Genomic DNA, 22061 nt, shown 5'->3' with positions numbered 1-22061 from the left:
CCACCACTGAGCTGCAACAAAGCGGCAACAAAAGTTTTTAATGTCATTTAATTATGAAAATAGTTCCGTGTCCGGGTGTCAGTTGCCTCCTGGTCTGGCCTGCCAGCAGCAGCTTTTTGTCACGGCCAGAAATTATGTCATTAGGGTAGAAATATTTCCGTGCTGTAAAGCTTACTCTTTGCAGGGCAGGGCAGGGCATCTGTTAGTCGATGCTCTGACTCAGTTGGAGGAGCTGCTGGTTGCTTTGTGAAAATAATTAAATGAAAGGCTGCAGGACATTTGAGCACAATATGCACTGATTATGCGCCCTGTCCCTGTCCCAGTCCCTGTCCCCGTCGCTGTCCCTGTCCCGCATCCACCGCCTGTCACTAGCCTCGTAGTTCCCCTTCCCGGGAACTGCTCATTCAAATAAACAAGTTCGTGTTTCAGCAGTTAATTAATATTTCCCATGCTGTCTGGTATTTATAATGATTTTTCGTCAGCTGCTGCAATTATAGTTGAGTGGCAGGTGATTTCCATGACAATGTTTGATGTGCAATTCAGTGTTCAACAATGCCAAATGAAGCGTCAAGTGATTATCTAGTTGAGGAGAGCCCTGGGAGCGCTGATACAAAAAATCGTCCTACTTCCAATTAAAAATTGATTTTCGCTGCCATCCAGCGATGCAAACACTGAACATTCAGATATGAGCTTCTTCGCGCCACTTGCCCCACTTGATAAGGCCCCAGTTCTCTCCACCCTCCGACTTTGGCATGGTCAAACGATTCACATTATCTTTGTGGAATAGCGACGGAGAGACAAGGAGACAGAGAAAGAGAGTGAGAGAGAGAGGGAGTGAGCTTCTCTGATTGATAACACTTTAAGAGAGAGAGAGAGAGAGAGAGAGAGCGAGATGCGGAGAGCGGGAATCCATAGGAGATACGAGGGTAGGAGAGCCGGAGTGGGAGTGGAAGTGAGGGCGAGCTGTTGTATAATCGCAATCGCAATGAACACTTACAATTACACATGTTTGCGGCCTACTATCAGGAGCGGGCGACAGGCCACAAGCGACAAGCCAGTAGCAACGCCAGCAGCAGTCCGGCAGTACAATTTCGACTAGCCTCCATTCAGTAGAACTTGTCCGGCTTTGCGGTGCGGTTCCGTTCGAGCGCGTTTCGTCTTGTTTCAATCTGTGATATACCCAACATAGTCCCCACTGACTATATCCTGCAGAATCCCATCCCAGAGGTCTCACTTCACTGCCAAAAATGCTGCGCAACAGCTTCAGTGTGGCACATGCCCTGCGCAACAGCTTCTCCAGCAATGTCTGGCGTGCCGCCAGCTCCCATGGACCCCGGCAGCCAGTGAGTCTGATTTATATAACCGAAAAGATCTACGACTGAAACCGAGTTTAAAAGTTACCGATAATGCAAAGTCCGTCTTAGAACTTATTCTATTTTCTATATTTTTTTTAAAATTTATTTATGAGTGCAAATGAACCTTTGACTGCTGATCAACACTCGCGGCTTTATCAGTGCTTTGTGTTTCGATGAAGCGGTTCAAACCTGTGGGAATCCAGTGATATATGTACCCTTGTCTGGGTGATCTGCTTATAGAGATTACCACACCCGTAGTGCACATAGCCGGCAGACTTCGGCTCTAAGTCTCTTGGACTTTGCCAGCGACAAAGAACATCGCCAGGGCGGGGCACGAACCTGTGCAGTATCTGCGAGTACGAGTGTATATGAATATGAATGTATTCAATTTTACTCGCACATATACACGGTTTTTTTTTACGAGCATTAAGAAATCGCCAGCTTGTTGACCGATAAGCAGTGATTAAAGTTGATTCCAATGGGGGGGAAAATTACAGCGGCAGTCCCGAGGCATGAAGTCTGGGCGTGAACCTCTTGTTTGGGTCCGGTCCGGGGTCTCGGTCTTCTATGCCGTTACCCCCAAGGAGAGTCCCAGTCGGAGTGGGGCCCCTTTCCTGTCTAGTGCTTTGTTTTGATTACGTAAGCTACTTATTAGCAGCTGCTGCTAAGGGGGGGAGTACTCGTGCCGCTTTCGTTAGTGCCATTGGAAAATTTTGCCCTCGCACTTAAATCTAATCAGAGGCGAATCAAAACAACAAACCCCCCAGCCCATTGGTACATATAAAGAGTTCTCTTTATGGTCTTTACGACCGACCAACAACAGCTTGAAAGGGTTCTCTCGTTGTCGGGGCTAACCCAAGCCATAAACTGGGCCAAAATGGGCCATCAAAAATCGGAGCCGGAGCTAATTGAATGGCCATCGATCGGGGTCGGGGTCGGTGTCGGTGTGGGGGTCGGTATCGGGGTCGGGCTCTGAGCTATGGACTGTAAATCATTTACAGTTTCGGTTTGATTTTCCAAAACATGCAAAACAGGCATCGTCGCCACAGGAAAGGAGAGCAGCGAAGAGCAGAGGAGAGGAGACGCAAGGAGGGGGTAAAGATTGTCCCGACAAGCTGATAAAATGTTGTCACAGCATGACAGCTGCCTGACCAGATTCGGACTTGGATTCGGATGGGTTCAGAGGTCAGGCAAATGGAAGAACGTGTTCAAATAAATTCTAAAAGTGTAAATATTGTATTTCCACAGAATGAGCGGGGAAGGGAGAGGGGCAGGGAGAGGGGCTGTGGCTATGGCAGTGGCAGTGGCAGTGGCAGGGGATAACTTTACAATAAACTCAAAACCCCTTTCAAATATGCAGCAACATTTGTGCTGCTCTTGCCCCCAGGCAAGGACTCGACTCGACTCTACTCTACTCGGTGGTTTCCTCTCTGCCTGCCACACATTTGCATATGTCCGACATCAGGCCCAGCCTTTGACACTCGAAACGATTTGCCTAGGTCAGGGTCGTTCGTATACCCTTCACCACGCTGCCACACTGTCCGGCTGCCAGCCTGCCCCACCATTGAGTCGCTTCATTTTGACACGTGTTGGCAGTTATGGCGCCTTCGGTCCCGACTCCCTGTGCGTGTACTGGGCACATCATAAAAAAGAGCAACAGCAACGAACCCAACGAGGAACATGGCACAGAGGGAAGAAAAACCCGAAAAACACAGCACAAGAGGCAGCCAGCGACAGGCGACAACGTGTCCAGGGAAGGGGTAGATTTGGATTCGGTTGAGTCCGAGTGGAAGTGGAAGTTGAAGCTAACAAGATGTGGGGGCTATGTTCCAGAATGCTCGCATTAATTGCTCGATAATTAGAATTCGAATTCGAATTCCATCATCCATCCCATTTGACAGGCAGCAGACACTCGATAAGAGCCCCATATACCTACATACTCGTATGTATTACTCCGGGGTAAAACTTGACCTTCGACTAATTGCATTTGGTATCACGCATATGCCATGAGTGCCGTGCCGCCGCCGCCGCCGGCCAGACACAATATTATTGTGTTTGGTGTGTGTCAGACAGGGCCCATGCTCGTAAAACATTTGGCTGATTCTGATTCTGTTTCTGTTTCTGATTCGTTTTGTTTTTTTCTTGCTGCGGAGGAGGTCTTTGCTTTGCGATACTCGGACTCGCACTCGCACTCATACTCATACTCATACTGATAAAAAAAAGGTAAAGCGTGCCTTCGCGATAACAGGCTGTAAATGGCCAAACAATTGACTAGAGCAAACAAACAAAACAGAACAGAACATAACATAATAGAACAGAACAGAACAGAGCAGGTTTACGGTCCTGCACCTGTCACCACTCATCGCAGCAATTTCATCGCGATTGTCAGTCAGTCATTCAGAATCAGAGTCAGAGTCAGAGGGGGGGGATGTAACAAAATCGCAGTATTTACGCTTCGATTTTGAGCTGATTTTTCCGACATAATTGACACGAAAGCGACGACGACGACGAGTTATGTGAATAGTCAAAGCTGATTTGATGTTATTGCGTCTGAAGGGCAATCAGAATTGAACAGACCACACTGAAAAAACGGGACCTGAAAAAACGGTTTGATTGATTGATTGACTGACTGATGGACGAGTCAGCTGAAAGATGATAGGTAATGATGGCCTGATATTCGGCCAGAGAGAGACACAAATTTGTGCACACTTACCATTTTCTTCCGCCAACGTAATCTTATCACTTCACTCTGTTTATCTCAGACCGACGAATGCCGGTTCTAGCAATTATTTTTATGGGTAATTTAATCCGATTACCCTCCAAATGGTTGTTCAGTAAGGAAAACACAATCCTTGACCTCCGCCTTTGGTGGCATAGCTCCAAAGATTTTGATTGGATGCGCTGCCCGGAAGCCTTTGCGGCGAGGCAGGTTCCGAGGTTCCGATTCCCGGAAGTGCAAATGCCCATCAAATGCCAGTGGTAAACACTTGAATTTATGTGTCCTTAAAGTCCGGCCAGATAATCGCTATAATTAGAGCCAGTCGTGCGGTGTGCTCTGGTGGAGTTATGCAATTCAATTATGCATAATTTCCATTTGATTATCCATTCGGGGAAGCGCAGCAGCAAACTGACTTTTTGACCACGCGCCGCTGGCTAAAAAAGCAATTAACACACATAATAATTAGAAATTCGAATAGGTAGAGAGGGGACCCTGCACTTCCCCTACGAGCACTCGTTTTATAGGGGTCTCTCCCGTTTTACAGTCGTAGTTTTGCTGATTATAAACTGATTGAACACGTTCGAGGGGGCGCGGGGGGTACTGGTACCCATTAATTGGATTGCCATTTATTTCGACTTATTGTTTTTATGGCCAGTGCCGGTGCTGTCGTAATTTACGACCTTACTCGTGTATTTGTCGCTGATTGTCAGCGATAGGACAGAGCGATGTGCTCTTGGCCTGGAACCCAGGGACCCAGAGTCGCAGAGTCCCAGAAAAAGGCGCTAACGATTTACGATCTTTGCAGCTGGTGTCCCCCGACAGACGCCTGGAGATGGCCCATCCCACGTTCACGGAGCGCAGCCAGCTGAAGTACGCCCGCCGCCTGGTGGTCAAGCTGGGCAGCGCGGTCATCACTCGGGAGGATAACCACGGCCTGGCCCTGGGCCGACTGGCCTCCATTGTGGAGCAGGTGAGTGTGGAGCGGAGACTTCTGATCCCCGTGTAACCTACACCGTCTCTGTTCCCCCTTGCAGGTGGCCGAGTGCCATTTGGAGGGCCGCGAGGTGATGATGGTCACGAGTGGAGCGGTGGCCTTTGGCAAGCAGAAGCTCGCCCAGGAGCTGCTCATGTCGCTGTCAATGCGCGAGACTCTCAACCCCAAGGACAGCAAGGAGGTGAGCATACTAATCAGCCGCGGAGACACTAATCCACTCAGTCTTCCCCCGTCCCTACCACAAAAATAGTTCGATGGCGCCACCCTGGAACCACGTGCAGCGGCTGCGGTGGGTCAATCGGGCTTGATGTCCCTCTACGATGCAATGTTTGCCCAGTACGGCGTCAAGATTGCACAGGTACGTGGCCACAGATCCGATCCCCGTGATTAGGGTACTGGGATTACCGCGAGCTGTTGTTTCTGGTTGTTTCTGGTTGCAGGTGCTGGTGACCAAGCCGGACTTCTACAACGAGGAGACGCGCAACAATCTCTTCTGCACACTCTCCGAATTAATTAGCCTGAATATTGTGCCCATCATAAATACGAATGACGCTGTGTCGCCGCCGATGTTCATACGTGACGATGAGCCTGCGGGAGGAGCGAGGCGGGTGAGTGGGGTGGGATGGGATGGGATGGGATGTCCTCTATCTGCCACCAGACACGTGACAAAGTCCATGTGTATCGTAGGGAATTCCCATTAAGGACAACGATAGCTTGTCGGCCATGCTGGCCGCCGAGGTGCAGGCGGATCTGCTAATCCTCATGTCGGACGTCGATGGCATTTACAACAAGCCCCCCTGGGAGGATGGCGCCAAGCTGATGCACACCTACAACAGCAACGACAGCAGCAGCATCGAGTTCGGCAAGAAGTCGAAGGTAAGTCCAGATCCGTCCTAACTAAATTATCTGGTCTCGAAATCCGCCCGCAACTCTCTCTCTCTCTCTCTCTCTCTTTGCGTCAGGTGGGAACTGGCGGCATGGACTCGAAGGTGAAGGCAGCCACTTGGGCACTGGATCGTGGCGTCAGCGTGGTCATCTGCAACGGCATGCAGGAGAAGGCAATCAAGACCATCATTGGCGGCAGGAAAGTGGGCACCTTCTTCACGGAGGCCACCGAGAACACCAATACTGTGTCCGTTGAGGTGATGGCCGAGAACGGTAAGTGAGTCCTCGACTCAATCCGGCTTATGGCCATGACAACGGGGGTTGCACAATGATGTGGCTAGACAATGGATAAGGACAAGGACAAGGGCTTTACGAGGAGAAGAGTACGAAGAGTACGAGTACTAGCAAAAGACGGAATCTCCGGCTGTAATTAGCGGTTTTGCCCGTCCACCCATCCGACCACATTGATTGCCAATCAACTAGAGTAAGGCTTTAAGCGGGTTCTAGTTAAGTCCATCGGTTGGCTGGAAACTTTCAAGCATCGCTTTAACAGCGAATGACAAGTGGCTGGGGCCCGGGCTAATGGCCATTAGGGCTTACACCCTCAGACGGCCAAACAAGCCGAGACAGTCAGAGGAGAGAGCGGGTGGAGAAAAGTGGGTCAGGAAGGTGCCTGGCTTAACCACGGAGGGGGGAGATGTTGCTGCTATTTTTAGTTGGGTAAAATGTAATTTAATTGTTATTAGGGCTAGCTGCCGCAGTTGGCCAAAAGTGGCTGTTAATTAGACAGCTGCAACTTGTTACGGCTGTTGCTAATTTCGCCTCTAATCCCTTCTGCCACAGCTCGCACCGGAAGCCGTCAGATGCAGGCCCTGACGCCCGCCCAGAGAGCCAGCGCCGTCAACACGCTGGCCGATCTGCTGGTGAGCCGGGAGAAGTTCATCCTGGAGGCCAATGCCAAGGATCTGGCCGAGGCCCAGAAGAACGGCCTGGCCAAGCCGCTGCTCTCGCGACTCTCCCTCAACTCGGCCAAGCTGAAGAACCTGGCCATTGGCCTCAAGCAAATCGCCGAGGACAGCCACAAGGTAAGCCGAACGTAATTACTGCCCGTCCTTGCACCCACTTTGTGGGGCAGGGACAGGTCAAAGAGTAAAGAGCAGAGAGCAGGCCACATAGAGCATAGAGCAAAGGCGCACAGAGCTCTGCTGACCCCTCGAAAAGTTCGAGCAAATTGCATTTGTTGCGATGTCGAAAAATCAGCCAGAAATTGAGTTAGCAGCTCCTGCGAACTGGATTTGTCTCCCCTGGCAAAATGGCCATTTCATGGACTGCAACAAAGGGCGAGAGCCCGAGCCGGAGCCCGAGCACGAGCACCAGCACTCCGCCAGAGAGTGCTCCCAGAGCCATATGCAGTTTGTGCAGTTGGTGTAGTTGGAGCAGTTTTGCAGCGCTTTAGCAACATTATGAAATCTCTAAGCAATTTTACACTTCAACAAAAATTGACACCCCGGACGAGACGACTGAAGGCAGCTAAAGGAGGTTCGACGGGGGACGAGCTGCATGCTCTGGAGCCGGATACACCCTTGGCCGTGCCCTGGGAGTGTGCAGGGCCCTGGAAGCTAAGCAAGTGAAAGATAAAAGACAGTTTCCTTGTATGCCCCCCTCCGCCCCCGTTGGGTGGCTTGCCAGTGACATTAGCCCGATGCCATTCCCAGACAGAGTTGATCGAATATCGCTGGGGAAAGGATGAATGGGGGCGGGGGGCGCGCGACCCGGACCAGGGCTTGGGCTGAGCCACCGCCCTCTCAGCCAACCGTTTTATTGGATGTGATTGTGCGGAAACGCAAAAAGTTTTCCTCTGTCTTTTTTTTTGCTCCAGCAAAACTTTTTCCATTGAGAATGGTAACGGGGAGGGGTGGCGGGAGGGCAGGATGGCAGGATGGGGCAGGACATGAGTTTATTGTAAAAATAGCAGGCGAAATTATGACACAAAATGGCGGCAGCGTGAAAAATCATAAAAAGTGAACCCGCCCCAAACACACTCGTACTCGTACTCGTACACGTAGTCGCATGCCCGCATGAGGAGCCTGCTGGCTGGGCATACAGAAAATCCATAACGCACTCAATAAATGTCGCTCGGATGCCGCGGAAAGTGTTTCTGTCCGCCCGCCCGTTCCCCCCACATTGACCGAAATGCGGCGGACATTGTTTGGCCTCTGGGCCGAGCCGAGCCCCTGAACCTCGTTCGAAATTTGAGTGTATGACGGAATCAGGCAGGGCAGGGCAGGGCAGGGTCAAGGGTAGGCAAGGCCGACACTGCTTCAGATTTCAATTACCCAGACTACTTACAGTTCGTATAAAAAGTTTTATTGCAAAATAAGTACTGAACGAAAAAAGGTCCAACGTAAATGTAGGGCAGAATGGTGCGGGCGGATCTGACAGTATTGGTACGGAATTCGGCCTACCATCGGGATTCCCCCTGTCCCAAGGGTCTGAACGCTTTTCGAAATCATCAAACAACTTCTAATAACACAACGAAAAATTCTTCAATTTCCTCCTTTTGCCCATCATAAAGTTCTCTGTTTCTTACACATTTCTTGGGCTATAATAAACTTGTCCAAACCTCTACTTCCCCAAGAAGTAAGAACACTCAACTCCACTACAGCCTGTCCTGCCCAGTCCAGCCCAGCCCAGCCCAGCCATGACTTATCCAATTGTCCTTTGCAAATATAATTTAAAGTTTTGCGTCCTACAATGCCAAAGTCAATAATAATGACCATATAACCAAATTTACTCAGCGCCCAAGTTGAGTTTAATGGTTAAACACGGTGAGCCGAGCAGCAATAGCAGGGTAGGATGGAGGTCTGTAAGGAGGTCTTGGTAGGAGGTCCATTCTATGCAAACAATGCCAGTCCACTGCTGTCGGGAGCAACCCATACCCGAACCCAGACACGGACTTGGACAGGGACCCAAACCCGGACCAGACCGGAGCAGACCAGGCCAAGCCAGACCAGCCCATTCCGCAATCTCTTTATGTTATCTGCAGCCAATTTTCTAGAGATTTCTCATGGCAGGAGAAGGGACCTGGAGTGAAAGGACCTCCCGAGTGCGGGGGCGTTGGACAGCAGGCCATTAAAAATAAATAAAGATTACGACGCGATGAGCGTCTTGATTTATGTAACGCCTCAAAATGGACGCCGGGGAATCCAAATGCGGCGAATCCACAGAATCCAGGGGGGTGGATGGGAGACTCGGACCCGGACCGCTGGGAGTGTCGCATAAGAATCGAGTTATTTTATGACCAGCGGTCTCACATGGCGTATACGTTATGCGATTTATGCTGAATTGCCGATTGGCCCTGCCGTTGCCTTTGCCCTTCCCTTTCTCTCATCCCGTATCGCTGTCATTCCAGAATGTGGGTCGCGTCCTGCGCCGCACCCGGCTGGCCGAAGGACTGGAACTGAAGCAGGTCACCGTTCCCATTGGCGTCCTCCTGGTAATCTTCGAATCGCGTCCCGACTCGCTGCCCCAAGTCGCCGCCCTGGCCATGGCCTCCGGCAACGGGCTGCTGCTCAAGGGCGGCAAGGAGGCGGCCCACAGCAACAGGGCGCTCATGGACCTGGTCACGGAGGCACTGGTCACAGTGGGAGCCGAGCATGCCGTCTCCTTGGTTTCCACGCGCGAGGAGATTAGCGATCTGCTGTCAATGGAGAAGCACATTGATCTGATTATTCCACGCGGCTCCTCTGAGCTAGTGCGCAGCATCCAGCAGCAGTCGGTGCACATCCCCGTCCTGGGCCATGCGGAGGGCGTCTGCCACGTGTACATCGACCGGGATGCGGACCTGCAGAAGGCCCTGCACATCGCCCGCGACGCCAAGTGTGACTATCCAGCCGGTAAGCCCATCCAGCTGTTCAACTGGTGCACATTTCAACCTATTTTATCTGCAATCAGCCTGCAACGCAATGGAAACCCTGCTCATACACGAGGATCTGATGAGTGGCGACATCTTCAGTGATGTCTGCAACATGCTGAAGCGCGAGGGTGTCAAAATCAATGCCGGCCCCCGTCTAAACCAGCAGCTGACCTTCGGCCCGCCCGCGGCCAAGAGCCTGCGGCACGAGTACGGCGCCCTCGAGTGCTGCATCGAGATTGTGCCCAGCCTGGAGGAGGCCATTAATCACATCCATACATTCGGCAGCGGCCACACCGATGTCATTGTAACGGAAAACGGTAACGAAACGCTCGACAAATTGAAAATTAATTTCTATTGCTTGCAATCGAAGCAGAAAAATCGTTTTGTCCCCCGCTCCCTTTTTGCCATTTTTATTCCAATTTGATTTGTGTTTCGGGGTAATGAGAATTTTCAAATGCTGGTTGGCGGCTGGGGGATCGAGCTTCCATAATGGTTATTGCTGCAGATGATTGGGTTTTGGAGGAGAATGGGAAAGCTGAATCAGGGGAACCTTTAAATATGAGATTTATATGCGACAAGGCAGGTGGCCCCTAACCGTCGCCTGTAATTCAATGGGCCAGCCATTCACAATGGGACATGGCATGAGGCATGAGGCATGAGGTGTGAGTACAATATTCAACTTTAATTCAATTAGGAGCTGAGGGAATCCCACCCTCACAATAAGAAAGTTCCCATTTTGATCAATATTACTGCAGGAGTAGAGGGTTTCCGTGGTGAGAAAAGGGGGAGGGGGGCCCTTCAGCAAGAGCTACTTCTGTAATTACATTTGCAGTTCGTCAGTCAAGCCCTTAGCCAAAAACACAACCACTTGCAAATGAAACCCAAACCCAAGTCCTAATTCAAGTTACGTAATCTTTTGCATGCGAACTTTTGCATGCACGCCATGCAACATCATCACCATCCCCATCACCACCACCATGCACCATACCTCGCTTTTGCTTTGCTTGCCACAACAAATTTAAATCATTTGGGAAATTAATTTTATTCAACACTTTCCCTCTCGTGTTTGAATTTCCACATTTCTACACATTTCTACACATTTCCACAATTTCTATTGCAATTTCTACTATTTGCATTTTCCACTGCAGATGCCGCGGCCAAGCAATTCCTCGGCAGTGTGGACAGCGCCTGTGTGTTCCACAATGCCAGCTCCCGGTTCGCGGACGGCTTCCGCTTCGGCCTTGGCGCCGAGGTGGGCATCTCCACGGCCCGCATCCATGCCCGCGGCCCCGTGGGCGTTGAGGGGCTGCTGACCACCAAGTGGATACTGAATGGCCAGGATCATGCAGCGGCGGACTTTGCAGAGGGCGGCCAGCGCACGTGGCTGCACGAGAGCATGCCCCTGGACAACTAGGACTCACCAATCTAATCTAAATTGTATATAGTTTTAAGTGCTCGGATTCGTGTTCAAAAGAAGAATGTTACGTACGTATCCTCATGATTTCGGGAGTGCATTTTGAGTGAAGGGTAATTACTTGACGGCGCCTTGGTGTTGCAGTTGCAGTTGAAGGTGCGGGTGAGGGTGCGGATGCGGGTGTTCACGGAGTTGAGACATGTCCCCGCTTTCCGCTTTCCCTGATGACAGCTGCCGTCGTGGCCACATGGGAGAAATTAATTTGAGTGAAAAATATTTGCCCAGACAACTTGTGTAATTAATAAAGTAAAGGATGTGGCCGGCTTGCCCTGTGGGGCGGGCTGGTGCCGGGGGTAGTTAAAACTGTCAGCCCTTGTCTTGGGCTCCGAAAGTTTTCCCAGCGAAAGTTCATCCGTACTCCGCCCTTCACACCGCACCTTAGATGGCACCTCCTTCGAGGAGGAGAGGGAATGGGAACGGGAACGGAAAGGAAAATGAAAATAAAATAAACCGAAAAGTAGTCGTACCTAAGAATTCCGCTTAAAGTTTCAATCTTCTGCAAGCATCACTGGTGGTAGAGCCATAGCCATCCAAATATACGTGTATTCGTATGGCAAATCATAAATTAGCCAAAAGAAACGTGAACTGCAGCTCTTCCTCTCCACTTGGTATGCAACCGCGTGGCAGGTATTTTAATTTTTATGTGCACTGGGGCAAGTTTCCCGTGTCCCGTGTCCCGTTTCCCGTTTCTCGTTTCCCCCAGGTGCAGCTCAGCTTTCGCTCTTTGCCTCAAGTTTCTGCTGCTGCATTACGCTCGTTGAAAGGTTAGAGGTGGAGCCCTGGCTGCGGAGCGTCCTGTCAACGCGCCAAACTTTTTTTTTCTTCTTTTCTGGCATTACCCACTTGCATCCTAACTTCTATCCCAAATTGAAGACGGGGTCAGCTACTGCCTTCAGCCGTCCGCCAGGGAGGATTCAGAATAGGTAGCGCCAGATACGATGCTCTCCTTTGAAGTGCTCGAGCGACCCGCTTTATTTATCCACTGCCCTCTCCCTGGGGCAACTGCAACTCGTTCTTACCGACATATAGCGTGTACAGGGCATGGCAGGGCAGGGCACGGCAGAGTAGGGCGAGTATAATTTTTACCTCTTTCAACTCCTCGACGCGCGTACAGACAATGATACGTGAAAGTTTCCCGTACCTGATCCGTGCGGAAAGCACGTAGTTTTCCGTAGTTGCGAAGCACTTGAGCAACTTAACTGGTGAGAAGTTTACCCATTTATGGGCAGCGACTAGCGACTGCAAACGAGAATCGGAATGGGTCCTCGCCGTCTCTCTCCCAGCAGCAGCAGCACTGCAGTCCTCGATTGGGGCCCACTTAATTAGAATAGCAGGCATTAATCTTGTGGCTAATACCACGTTAAGATCGAGCGATATCAGAAGACAGGCGAGAAATTGCCATGGGCCAAATGCAGACATCGCTCTGGGTTCCGTTCCGTTCCGTTCAGTTCCTCAGCTCTGCTCTGCTCTGCTCTGATCTGCACTGCTCTGCTCTTGCCCCTGCTCTGGGCACATACTTTTGCGAAGCAAATTTCATTTTGTTTTATATAGATTCAATGAAATCCACACGACGCCGCGCCGTCAACATTTTCTATCATGTGTAAATGCTTTGGCTGCATTTTTGGGCGACAACTTTGGGGCCACAACCATCTAGGGACTGAGTGGGACCGAGACCGCGCCCGAGCCCGAGAGCATCGAGATGTATTCTCTTCTTCATTGGCACAATTTTCCCATGCAGTGCCGTCAAAACTGAATCTGAGGGAAAATGCCTGCATTGTTCTTGTAGCTGTTGCCTTTTTTTCGTGTTTTTTGTTTTTTTTTTTTTTTTGTGTAGTTTCGCGTGGGTTTATTTATATAAAAACTTAAAAATATAACAACAACAGATGACTATACAAGTCCTGGCGCATATTTCCCTCTTCTGTGTGCTGCGCTGCCCGTGCCCGCCGTTCTATGTGGAAGTCCGAGGCGGTGCTGGTGCTGGTGCTGGCAAACGCAGCCGACATAATTTAGCGAAAATGAAAAGAAACTAAATGATGAATGATTTTGACGAGTGGAGACAAATGGATACTCTAAAAGAAAGTGCGATGTGAGCACTGATCCATTGGCTAATGCATTTGAGAGGCGATACAAGCCACTATCTCTGGCAAAAGCTCATCCCTTAAGCATTTTTCAAGCTGAAGTACTGCTATCTCTAGCCTAAGCATGCTATCTCGCTTTGCCCTTCGGGCTTTACGCGCAGGCCAGGCTCTCTGCGAGAGCAGACCTCCCTTCGCTGAGGGTCTGGCCTGCACAATTATAAGCGATCAACAAGATCGATCCATGAAAAGGGAAATTCCTCTGTGTCTTGTCCTGGCACAATAGGATAAACACAACGATATGTTATAGTCCCGTCAATTGCCCATCAAACGGTGCCAGAAAATCGGAATACCCCGGATGACCAACACTCGCGTAAAATCGAAATGATGTGTATCCGTGCCGCCCCCCACATCCCCGCGCTTTGAATGCCTGATCCCCTACAAGCGTAGCATATCGCGAAATTCATCAACATGTTACTAGATGAACAATTGTTCAAGATGACAGGGACAGGGACAGGGACTGGGACTGCGACTGGGACTGGGGACAGAACTTATTTAAATACCGATGTCTGGTCGCAGAACGAATCACTCTGATTGCTGTCGCTGTTGGATTTACACGTCGTGAGTGCCGCCCTGTCGTGGGATATAGGATAAGCCCCACACAACCTGCATATATTCAGGATATTATAGCTCTGTCAGTGCTTCCTGCTTCCTCCTTCTAGTGCTACCCGAACCGTACCGTACCGTACCGAACTAAATCAAAATGTGTGACGAAGAAGCATCAGCCCTGGTGGTCGACAATGGCTCCGGTATGTGCAAGGCCGGATTCGCTGGAGACGATGCCCCCCGTGCCGTCTTCCCCTCGATCGTGGGCCGCCCCAGGCATCAGGGTGTGATGGTGGGCATGGGCCAGAAGGACTGCTACGTCGGCGACGAGGCCCAGTCCAAGAGAGGTATCCTCTCCCTGAAGTACCCCATCGAGCACGGCATCATCACCAACTGGGACGACATGGAGAAGGTCTGGCATCACACCTTCTACAACGAGCTGCGTGTGGCCCCAGAAGAGCACCCCGTCCTGCTGACTGAGGCCCCCCTCAACCCCAAGGCAAACCGCGAGAAGATGACCCAGATTATGTTTGAGACATTCAACTCCCCAGCCATGTACGTCGCCATCCAGGCGGTGCTCTCCCTGTACGCCTCCGGCCGTACCACCGGTATCGTTTTGGATTCCGGCGATGGTGTCTCGCACACCGTCCCCATCTATGAAGGCTATGCCCTGCCCCATGCCATCCTCCGTCTCGATCTGGCTGGTCGCGACTTGACCGACTACCTGATGAAGATCCTCACCGAGCGCGGCTACTCGTTCACCACCACCGCTGAGCGTGAGATCGTTCGCGACATCAAGGAGAAGCTGTGCTACGTCGCCCTGGACTTCGAGCAGGAGATGGCCACGGCGGCTGCCTCCACTTCGCTGGAGAAGTCCTACGAGCTGCCCGATGGCCAGGTCATCACCATCGGCAACGAGCGCTTCCGCACCCCAGAGGCCCTCTTCCAGCCCTCTTTCCTGGGAATGGAGTCGTGCGGCATCCACGAGACCGTCTACCAGTCCATCATGAAGTGCGACGTGGACATCCGCAAGGATCTGTATGCCAACAACGTGCTGTCCGGTGGTACCACCATGTATCCAGGTTGGGACTCACTTTGCCTTCGAGCCCTGTCAATTTTGGATATTGCTTAATCGCCTTTCGTTCCTATTCAGGTATCGCTGATCGTATGCAAAAGGAGATCACCGCTCTGGCTCCCTCAACCATCAAGATCAAGATCATTGCCCCACCAGAGCGCAAGTACTCCGTATGGATCGGTGGCTCCATCCTGGCCTCGCTGTCCACCTTCCAGCAGATGTGGATCTCGAAGCAGGAGTACGACGAGTCCGGCCCCGGAATCGTTCACCGCAAGTGCTTCTAAGCACTCCCACCTCCGCCGCCGCCGCCGCTGCCCAGACAACGGGGCAGCCCCAAAACCCATCCAATATCTCTTCGGGTTTTTGTGTCTGGTATTTGTCTCTTGCATAAGACATGTATATGCCTAGGCACTGGGGTCGGGGCTAGCCAGAAGGCAATTCGATGAAAAAGTATCTTTAAAATTACATTTAGTTGATGAAGAAGTTTTAAACATAGAGAGAAATGAGAACAGAGAAATACCACAAAGAAAACAAGCAAACACGAGCAGGCCGTTGCCTATATTTTTTTTTTTTTTTTTGATTCGCCTCGGAATTTTTTTATTTGCTTTTAAGTTCGGGAGCTGTAGAAAGAATCAAGAAAAGTGCCATCCGAATCGGTTGTATATCGACAATAAAAACCAATAACCTACATGAATCGAATCGAAGGAATCATTGGGAGGGGTGGGGGGGCTAAACTTTTCTAATTAGGCCTCGGACTGGACCAAGTGTCAATCAGTCCAAGGAAAACTTTTGCTGCTGGACAGCTGGGATGTCAATATGCGAGTCCAGCATCCACTTTTCCAGCTTTGCTCGCCTGTCACATTTTCTCTGTCTATATGACTTCTGTTCCTCCACTTGCTGGGGTCCAGGCACAGCTCAAGAGATGGACTCAGGGGGAAGAGTTTAGAGATTCAACTGCTGCAAGAACTTTCCACCAGCTGTCCTTCCCCCGCCCCATATAAAATGCTTACACTCGTATGCACACAGACACCTGACAGCTTTTGGGCGGAAAGTTTTGCAGATTGTCGGCAATCTATGCATAAACTAGGTGCCAAAAGCTGAGGCCTAATTAGTCAAGAGCCAGTGGCTGGCTGGCGACAAGCGTTTGACTCTCAGTTTATGGGGTAATTCTTACAAAGTCTCCATAAACACTGGCAGTCGCCTAATAGCTTAAACTGCTAGGCAGCTCAGGCATTCCTGGGATGGCAAGGACTATTGGGATATCCTTTCAAAATCGAAAACCTATACATATACCAAACAATGGGGTCATACTGCACATCCTGACCTCTCGTAATTACACTTTTAGTCAGAATTTGCCTGCATTGTTAGCAATGCTCCATTAGAAACGATCCCGACCTCCGGGGCAGTCCAAGTGCGGTTCATTATCTGCCACAGAAATTACTCGGAGGGTCAGCAATTGGCAGACAACTTAATGTTTGTCTCCCCATCTGGACTCGGATGGGACTGGGTTGGGGATGGGATGGCGATGGGGATGGGGATGGGGATGGGAGGCCGGGCAATCGTCACTCAATCAATCAGTGGACACAACGGTCGAAGAGTTGAAATTGCCCACAAAGGAAGGGCCCACTGAAATGAGGGTATGATATGATGAGTGTGAGTTTTAAAGCGGGGGAAACATCCATACATCGAACGGAACGGAAAACGGAAATTATGGGTATCAGAGTGGAGGTATCAACTATTCGAATACCACACCCACTGGCGGGCATTGCATCGTTTGGCCGGTCATGTTGGACCACTCTTGTCTGGGCATCAAATTGAATTTAATTGCAGTCCGGGCAGAGTTTTCCTCGCCCCACCACTGTGTAATCTGCCTCGATTGTTTGTTTGGAAATTGTTTTGCAGTCGGTGCAACAGCAGCAACGAGTTGCAAGTGTTGTGTTGGGTGTGCGGCTTGTTGCTGTTTATTTTATGCTAATTTAATGCACTCGCCCCCTGCAGCCAGACCACCCACCCACCCGCCCATTGATACCATTATAATTTGGTGTTAATGCCAAAGGCAAATACTTCAATGTATTTGCCGTTTTCATTATGCAGATTTGTGCCCGAACCAAGGCAAACATTTCTGGAATTAAAGCCCAAAGTTAACGAGTTGTTGCTGGTTGCTGGGTGCTGGGTGCTGGGCGGAGGAAGTACCAGCGTTGGCCCGAAACTTGGACTTGACGGTCGATGCTTTTGACAAGCTAACAAATTGTTTTCCGGGCTTGAGGTGCACCACATGCGGACAGGAAATTAATAAAGAAAAGGGCTTCACCATGATACCAGGACCCCTCAATCTTCATCAGGGTAGGCTGCTGCTGTATGTACCACCCTCCCCACATCCATGATGGGTCTACTACTACCCCCTCCTGGCTGACCACAGCAGACATCGCAGTTGAGTCGACTCCATCACGTCATCCTCGTCATCATCATCATCATCATTCTTATCATCATAATCATCATGCTGATGTTCTCTCAGAGGAATCTGCAAATTTAAATTTATGTATATGCCAAATGAGTGTAACTGACATTTCTCCAAAAGAGAGAAAACTTTAACCCACATGGTTGTGGGTGGGGGTGGGGGCTCTTCTCTCTTTGAGTTTCCGTTTTATTCTCAGTAATTTAAAGTTAAATTCAATTAGTGCACAGCAGGTGCTGGCTCTGTTCCGAGGAGGAAAGAGTTAATGGAAAAAGCTCCGAAATGTCAGAGCTGCGACATTCCAGAGGGAGACCCTATAGTCGACGTTGATGCATGGCTGGCTTTAAAGGAAGCGTTTATTGTTTGTGATATATGTAGGTATTTATCCATCTATAAAGATTGATATGTGTATCAAATGCATCTTCCAAGTGCTGATGTACTGCTGATGCTGATGAATGTCCCGCCAAGATTGATATGTGGCTCTATAGAAATTATTGCGCTGGAAAAGATTGATGTAGATGTATTTTATCCTCTTTGCATCTTTACATGATTCCTAAGACCCTTTAGGGTAGAAATAGTCAAATAAACTTTATATAATTCCTGGCAAAAGCAAACTTCTTCAATAAAACCGCGCATTCAAAGAGATTCCACAATATCAGCTCTCATCACGGAGAATAACATACGGATAGGTGTACCTTCATACACCACCTATCCCTTCCGCAACGCACTCTACCACTCCTCCAGCAGCACGTGGATCTACACAGTTTGCACCTTTTATCCTGTCTGCGTAGGCTCGTTTCGGGCTTAAGTCCCATGAATGAAGCGATTATCGCATCTTTGTCAGGGCACCCACTGAAGTGTACTGCCTCCCTCTGCTCAGCCGTCCCCTGTTTGCTGATTTATCTAGGTATGTGTCAGGGACCCTCAGACAGACAGACAGACAGACAGACAGACAGAACGACGGGCTGATGGGGAAGGGTTTCATAAACATTGCGGGCTGATAGCAGTCGGACTCCCAGCCTCCCCTTTCACTGGGAGCATGGCAACGTGGAAATCCTTTCACTCTTCAGCTCACTATGACAACATTCATCCATCTATCTGTGTATCTGTGAGTGGCTGCATATCTTCGTGTGTGTTTGAGTGTGTGTGTGAGTGTGTGTGTGGAAGCACTCTTCATTCAATTAATAGTTGCTCGCAATTAAGTGCAGTGATTATTGAAAAAAAGGAAAAGAAGGCATTACAATAAATTGCGTTCCACTGCTCCTTCTGCAGAGAGGGAGGACGAGGACTCTCCCTCCGCTGCCTTGCGACGCTTCAGTGTGCACTCTGCCACACAAAGATGAAGGGAAGGGGAGGGGAGGGCAATCGCAGTCCCAGGCAGGCAGGGGACAAGGCAAAGGATATGTGAAAGCGAACTGCGAACAGTTATTTTTTTTTTTTAATGTTCATCAGGGCGAATCTGCTTAATGCTGATTCCGATTCCGATTGCGAATCTCTGCGGATTGAGAGAGAGAGAGCGAGAGAGAGAGCGAGAGAGAGAGCACCTGGGGGATGTGGGGGTATGATGCCGTTGATGCGGTGAGTGCCATCCAAGTGGCTCCTGTTTCTGCTCCTCCTGCTGCTGCTCGAGGGATCGGTTGAGCATACATAATTACCAGACTGATTGAGAACCCAGCTAAATGGGGCAGGCAGAGAATCGAGAGATGAGATGGAGAACAGTTGTTCCTTTATCCAAAACTCTGACTTTAATTACCATAAATTCTCCGGTCTTCTCCGTTCTCCGTGTGTGCCACAGCAGCAGCAGAATAAATATACGACTGTGCCAGAGCCGTAAAAATAAAGTGCTGCCTCTGAATCGGGCTGTCGACAGCTGCAGACTTGAGCCGGAACAATTTGCATATGGCAGGGAGCAGGCGCCTCCAGCTAAGCTCCGGTTTAGCCTGCCATCCCCAGCCATTCCCATTCCCATCCCCACCTTATCGACAAAGTTCGAAGCTGCTACCATATGCAGGTGGAACACCAGAGCCCGTATATCGATGGGGGATTGTGCTCTAAGCAGCTGCTATATTTACGGGATGGTAATTCAGGATGCGACAGGGAACAAGTGCTGCTGTGTCTCCAAAATGTCTCTATAAAAGCTCAATAAATTCAGACTCAAGAGAGAGGCCGATGCTGAGGCTTCTTTCCAGGACTGCCAATGACAAAACTAACTCATATTATAGCTTGAAATATTCATGGAAAATACCAAAAATTTGACTTTCATGAACAGTTTTGCTGCTCACTGACTGAATATATAATTTGTTGGTACTATTCTTTTATTTGGCTGCGCTGCGCTGTGCTGTGCTGTGCTGCTCTCATATGAAGCGGAAAAATGTACAAAAGTTCCGTAACAGATGCTCAGGCCCCGTCCGCCTCTGTGGGTCTGGGTTGACCTTAATTTTCTTGAACAACATGCTAAATATTTGACCCTGAACGATGCTCCTCCATTCAGTTCTTCGGTTTCATTCGCAGGCAGCAAACTATTTTCATTTGCCAGTCGAACAAAGCCGCAAACGAGCTGGGGAAACCGTTGGCACTGAGGCAGTGGGACAGCGAGGATAGCGAGGCAGCGGGGATGGCAAGGATAGCGGGGATAGCGTGGAGGATAGTGGGATAGTGGGAAAGTGGAAAGTGCCAACGCCAATAAAAACTTTCCAGCTTAAAACCGCAGAAAAGTTGAAAACTTTGCCCCCGATTTTATGAATATTGACCAAATCAAATCCAATTGAATTGAATTGAATTGAATTGAAAGGCGCCCACGTCGAGAGATCGCAACAAATAGGAAGGAGGGAAAACTATTTAAAAGCACATTTCGGCTTCAGACCACGTTGAAACAATTGCAGTTTCGGTTCGGTTCGGTTCGGTTTGGCTTGGTTTCGTTTTGTTTGGTTTCCCTTTGGCGCTTTTTAATTGCAGGGAAAAACTCTGCTGAAGTGTGGCCCGAGATCCCTCCAGACTTGGCGCCTCAACGCCTCAGCGCCTCAGCGCCACATCGCCTAATTGCGGTCCAAGAGCGAGAGAGAGACAGAGAGCACCAGAGAGAGAGAGAGAGCGGAAAAAGTTGAGAATTTGATATGGAAATCCAATCAGTTGGCAAAAATGAAGCCCTGAGCAGAGAAAATCTTTTGTTAATGCTTTTCCTTTGAGTTTCTTTTTTATTCGGTTTTCTTCGTCATTTAATAAATTTGCATTAGGTTTGCGTTTGCCTTAAAGAGAATTTCTTCCTTTGTCTGCATTGTGTTTTGGTTTTAATAATAATAATAACAACAGCAACAATAACAACACAGTAATATGGTTGAGTTTAAAATTCAATATTTTCATATTACCACTGCTTCGGATATTGAAATTCCAGACGCGGTGCGGTCCCCGGTCTCCGGTTTCCGGTCTGCGGTCCCCGGTCTGTTTGCAGTCAGTCCCATTGTTGTTGCTCTGGCGGTGTGCTGCCCTTCTTGGTTATTCCCTTTCTTTTAATATTGCACACAATATGCACAAGCTGTGGCGGGGGGCAGCGAAAGAAAAGTGAGCAAGTAAAGTGAAAAGGTCGAGCAAAATATGGCAACTGTTCAGTGGCTTTAGCAGTTATTGTGCGAGTTTAGCTAAACGAGTTGGTAATGCCGCTGAAGCGGTAGCGGTAGCTGTAGCTCTGGCCATAATTTATGTGGCCCGAAAAGGATCTGTGGCGGGAATGGGTATGGCGATGGGTCGACCAAGATGGACGAAGACAGCGTTCCAGGTAAATGGTGAGGGGTCTTTAGCCAGGATATTGAAATGGTCAACTTGGGACAGCGAATATTGTCACAATTTTCTAAAATTCCCGCATATCATTTTTTATTAGCTGCCAGCATTTGCTGGATGGTTCTGCATCGTTCTTGTTGGGCACCTATTGATGCGGAATAATTTTAATTTAAATTAGATTTAATTTTCTATTGGACTCGTGCCTAGCTGCCTGATATTCCACTTGAAAAACTATCCCTAATTAAAAAATATTTCACCAATGTCCTCTCGAAACACTCTTCAGTCCTTGTTGAATGTAAATAGTTTCGCATTGATGGCAATCGAAAATGGCAATGGGAGAAAAACACATAAATATCGTGGGACTGCAATCGAAAATTGAAAATTGAAAATTGTATTATACCCACTATAGTATCCGCAAAAACCGACGATACAAAAACAATTGCGGGAGCACACAGTTTCAATATTAAAAACGTGCAAAACATGCCAATAACGACAATCGCCTGACACTCTGCCGCTGACGTGGAATATCATGGCAATAAAATTGGCGGAAGCCACAATCGAATTTCGGAGAAAAAATACGGACCGTCAAGTCCTAGCGTTTGAATTGAGTTTGGCGGTGTTGGCGTTGGCCTTTGACCGACCGTCCGTTCATACGATCCTAGTGCGATTTGACCGTGCCGGAAAAAAAAAACGACTTATTTATGGCCGGTGGCAAATAAAATTGTAAATCAAA

General features: G+C 49.4%; 3 protein-coding genes and 1 long non-coding RNA gene across 6 annotated transcripts in view; 2 read left to right on the top strand and 2 right to left on the bottom strand.

The window, feature by feature from the left end:
- The window catches only part of LOC26533459 (uncharacterized), a 75236-nt gene that overhangs the window by 23585 nt on the left and 29590 nt on the right, over positions 1-22061 (bottom strand). The window contains exon 3 of the long non-coding RNA XR_004469934.1: positions 4069-4508. This is a non-coding gene — a long non-coding RNA (uncharacterized lncRNA). The remainder of the gene's footprint in view (positions 1-4068; positions 4509-22061) is intronic.
- Positions 1102-11370, top strand: P5CS (Delta[1]-pyrroline-5-carboxylate synthase). The gene is made up of 11 exons (XM_001352846.4): positions 1102-1343; positions 4880-5044; positions 5109-5249; positions 5319-5426; positions 5509-5676; positions 5756-5944; positions 6031-6226; positions 6797-7038; positions 9366-9849; positions 9908-10186; positions 11018-11370. The coding sequence occupies exons 1-11, from the start codon at positions 1248-1250 to the stop codon at positions 11281-11283; spliced, it is 2334 nt and encodes a 777-aa protein (XP_001352882.2). The 5' UTR covers positions 1102-1247; the 3' UTR covers positions 11284-11370.
- Positions 11311-12967, bottom strand: LOC117184534 (uncharacterized). 3 transcript variants are annotated; one of them, XM_033382680.1, is made up of 2 exons: positions 12485-12830; positions 11311-11514 (listed from the first exon to the last, which is right to left on the bottom strand). In XM_033382680.1, the coding sequence occupies exons 1-2, from the start codon at positions 12760-12762 to the stop codon at positions 11337-11339; spliced, it is 456 nt and encodes a 151-aa protein (XP_033238571.1). In that variant the 5' UTR covers positions 12763-12830; the 3' UTR covers positions 11311-11336. The 3 variants fall into 3 exon arrangements, 1 of the variants encoding a protein (XP_033238571.1); XR_004469933.1 differs by lacking the exon at positions 12485-12830 and adding an exon at positions 11811-12423 and having other exon boundaries at positions 11415-11514; XR_004469932.1 differs by having other exon boundaries at positions 11454-11514; positions 12430-12967.
- On the top strand, positions 13914-15793 carry Act79B (Actin 79B). Its single transcript, XM_001352847.4, has 3 exons — positions 13914-14039; positions 14141-15106; positions 15178-15793. The coding sequence occupies exons 2-3, from the start codon at positions 14182-14184 to the stop codon at positions 15381-15383; spliced, it is 1131 nt and encodes a 376-aa protein (XP_001352883.1). The 5' UTR covers positions 13914-14039; positions 14141-14181; the 3' UTR covers positions 15384-15793.

The sequence above is a fragment of the Drosophila pseudoobscura genome, chromosome X, assembly GCF_009870125.1.
Source record: "Drosophila pseudoobscura strain MV-25-SWS-2005 chromosome X, UCI_Dpse_MV25, whole genome shotgun sequence".
In the NCBI taxonomy this organism is placed as follows: domain Eukaryota; kingdom Metazoa; phylum Arthropoda; class Insecta; order Diptera; family Drosophilidae; genus Drosophila; species Drosophila pseudoobscura.
The sequence above is the reverse complement of the archived record's forward strand: the minus strand, read 5'-3'. Positions and strand labels throughout refer to the sequence as shown.

What these genes read in the sequence shown, in the direction of transcription:
- P5CS (XM_001352846.4), top strand. Translation starts at nt 1,248, where the DNA reads ATGCTGCGCAACAGCTTCAGTGTGGCACATGCCCTGCGCAACAGCTTC. An exon ending in ACGGCGTCAAGATTGCACAG is followed by an intron (nt 5,427 to 5,508) that starts GTACGTGGCCAC and finishes TTCTGGTTGCAG; the next exon opens with GTGCTGGTGACCAAGCCGGA. An exon ending in CAAGTGTGACTATCCAGCCG is followed by an intron (nt 9,850 to 9,907) that starts GTAAGCCCATCC and finishes ATCTGCAATCAG; the next exon opens with CCTGCAACGCAATGGAAACC.
- LOC117184534 (XM_033382680.1), bottom strand. Translation starts at nt 12,762, where the DNA reads ATGTCTGCATTTGGCCCATGGCAATTTCTCGCCTGTCTTCTGATATCG. An exon ending in GTGCTTTCCGCACGGATCAG is followed by an intron (nt 11,515 to 12,484) that starts GTACGGGAAACT and finishes CCACGACGGCAG; the next exon opens with CTGTCATCAGGGAAAGCGGA.
- Act79B (XM_001352847.4), top strand. Translation starts at nt 14,182, where the DNA reads ATGTGTGACGAAGAAGCATCAGCCCTGGTGGTCGACAATGGCTCCGGT. An exon ending in TGGTACCACCATGTATCCAG is followed by an intron (nt 15,107 to 15,177) that starts GTTGGGACTCAC and finishes GTTCCTATTCAG; the next exon opens with GTATCGCTGATCGTATGCAA.